This window comes from Cricetulus griseus, chromosome 5 (genome assembly GCF_003668045.3).
Source record: "Cricetulus griseus strain 17A/GY chromosome 5, alternate assembly CriGri-PICRH-1.0, whole genome shotgun sequence".
NCBI classification, from domain to species: domain Eukaryota; kingdom Metazoa; phylum Chordata; class Mammalia; order Rodentia; family Cricetidae; genus Cricetulus; species Cricetulus griseus.
This window is the reverse complement of record NC_048598.1, coordinates 176,211,104-176,213,814: the sequence shown is the minus strand read 5'-3', so window position 1 is coordinate 176,213,814 and position 2,711 is coordinate 176,211,104. Positions and strand designations below refer to the sequence as shown.

General features: G+C 39.8%; 1 gene segment (V, D, J or C); it reads left to right on the top strand.

Moving 5' to 3' along the window:
* The first annotated feature begins 1,960 nt into the window (after positions 1 to 1,960).
* LOC113838514 lies at positions 1,961 to 2,441 on the top strand. The segment is given in 2 exon segments: positions 1,961 to 2,006; positions 2,104 to 2,441. Coding segments are annotated over 2 exon segments (384 nt in total).
* The last annotated feature ends 270 nt before the right edge of the window (positions 2,442 to 2,711 follow it).

Here is a 2,711-nt window from a genome sequence, read left to right as displayed (position 1 = left end):
TCCCCAGTGAAAAACATATCTCTCAGAATAAAATGTTCCTCTAAGATTGCCAGGGAACCTGTGACACAATTCCTATAATAAATAAAACAGGGGAAAAAAGCGAATTAAAACTGCAAGTTTATGAAGCCAGAAATTTCTATTTTATTTTGGGGTGGGAGATAAATGTTCAGAAAAGAAAATTTATTTTTGTCATCTCTGCTTACAATACACAATCCTGGATAATCAATGGTCTGTGTTCAAACAAGTTTCTTTCTATAGTACAGTTGAGCACTAGGACCCTGAAATCATGCTGGGGAAACATCAAATGAAATTTCCCCTAATGCTTTGCCCTCATCACAGCTGATATCAAAGTGTAATCATGTCATTTTACACCTGTACCGGTAGTTATGGAATCAATATAATATTTTACACACCTACAATTTCTAAGAATTGTGATTATGCCAATCCAAACATTCATGCTTAGTTTTATGTGAATTATGTTTGTTCCAGTCTGCTGCAAGTAATATTACTAGATCATGACTATGAGAAACTGTGTGTGAATATCATCCAGCAGTTCTTGTGAGAAGAAACCCACTGAGATGACACCATCTAACTGTGAAAAGGTCATAGAAATGAACAAAGACCATGCAGCAGAATCTAATATCCACATTCCAGGCTTGGATGGATCCTATAGATCTGCCATACTCCTGATCAGAAGCAACTCCCATCACAGATCAACCTGATGATTATGGAGCACAGAGTAGTGGGGGATGTCCACACCTCAGCCATTCAGAGCCCCACAGAACAGGTTCAAAGTCAGAACAGCAAACAGCAGCGGAGGGAGAGAGACACCACATCTGTCTGGAGTTTTTTCCTTTGTTTACCCACACATAACCATGCTAAATGAGTGAAACCTTGTAATAGAAATGATTTGTTCACCAAAGCTGAAGTGACTTCAGATCAACAGCTCAATGCATATGGTTGCTTTAAATGAAGTCACTGTCCTGCAAGTGCCCCAGAAACAATCATGTCATAGTGCATAAGAACTCTTAGCCATAAAAATCTTTATATAATTGTTGAATTAATTAATCCATTAAACAATTACTTCCCACTCTCCTTTGTAATACAGGGTAACTATTTTAGGGGGGCACTTGAGCCTGAACCCACAACCACCAAGAAAGTCCTACATCCTCAGGGGATTGGAGAGACGGGAAGACATAAACCATAGCACTACAGACAAGATAACAAACTCCTCTCTGTTCTGTTGTAACCAGAGACAGGGATCCTATATTTAGTTTTAAGGAAATTAATGGCACAATTGCCAAGGATGTTAACTAACAAACCCCAAACACAAACATGTGGCATATATGTAAACGTGGTTTGGGATGTGCTTAGTATTTCACATGGATGAGCCTCTATACTAATAATGTTTATTTAATACATATTATACATATGTATGTACTTATATATGTATATGTATTCTATAATGAGGATAAAACTTGTGTCTTGTGCAGGCTAAACTTTCTCACCATGCTGTCCCAGCCCAGTGTCATTACATTAATTTAATGTACACTTCACTATGGATTCATCTTTACATTAGTTACCCTTGGGTTTTCAAATTGTAAGTTTTAATTTTCAAACTTCTATGAATGTACTGTATAATATCTGATAAGATAAGCGGTGAAGATTTCCTGTATGAAAAGAAAAAATAAGCTAATGATGGTGAATCTTTTTATAAACAAATAATGAATATTTCAATGAAAACATCATCCTCATGGGTTCATTTTCTTTAGAAATTTGCACCATTACCTGCTGCCTCTAAGGCTCTCACACACCAGAGAATAATATATATCAGGAAGATATGCAAATACTGCCTCCCTCTGCTCATAAAACCATCCCTGCCCTCACCCCGCAGGTCAGGCAGAGGACTCTAACCCTGTCTTCCCATTCAGTGAGCAGCACTGAAAACACGACAATCAACATGGGGTTGGGGCTGCACTGGGTTTTCTTTGTTGCTCTTTTAAAAGGTAGATAACACGGGATGCTGAGTGTGTGAGGAGACATGAGTGAGAGAGACAGTAGACTTTGTGACACTTTCTTCATCAGGATCCTCTCTGTTTGCAGGTATCCACTGTGAGGTGCAGCTGGTTGAGTCTGGTGGAGGATTGGTGAAGCCTGCAGGGTCACTGAAACTCTCCTGTGCAGCCTCTGGATTCACCTTCACTGACTATCGTATGAGTTGGGTCTGCCAGGCTCCAGGGAAGGGGCTGGAGTGGGTTGCGAGCATAAACACTAAACCTAATAATTATGCAACCTATTACTCGGATTCGGTGACAGGCAGATTCACCATCTCCAGAGATGATTCCCAAAGCATGGTTTACCTGCAAATGAACAACCTGAGAACTGAGGACACGGCCACTTACTACTCTACAAAGCACCACAGTGAGGAGTTTTCAGTGTGAGCCCAGACAGAAACCGACCTGCCGGGCTCCCATGACCAGCAGGGGGCGCTCAGCACACATAAAGCCCAGATTCAGACATAATTGATTTATTTATTTTTCTGTTTTATCTGGGTGTCCTCTCTATTTACTGTTATTTTGGGATCCTCTCAATAATTATAGACTCTGGAACTCATCAGCGCCTCTAAAAATTATGGCTTCTGTTTTGACAAAAATTCTTAAAACAAATATGCCACCTAGTACTCTCTGAACAAATGCAGAAAGTGTCTATGA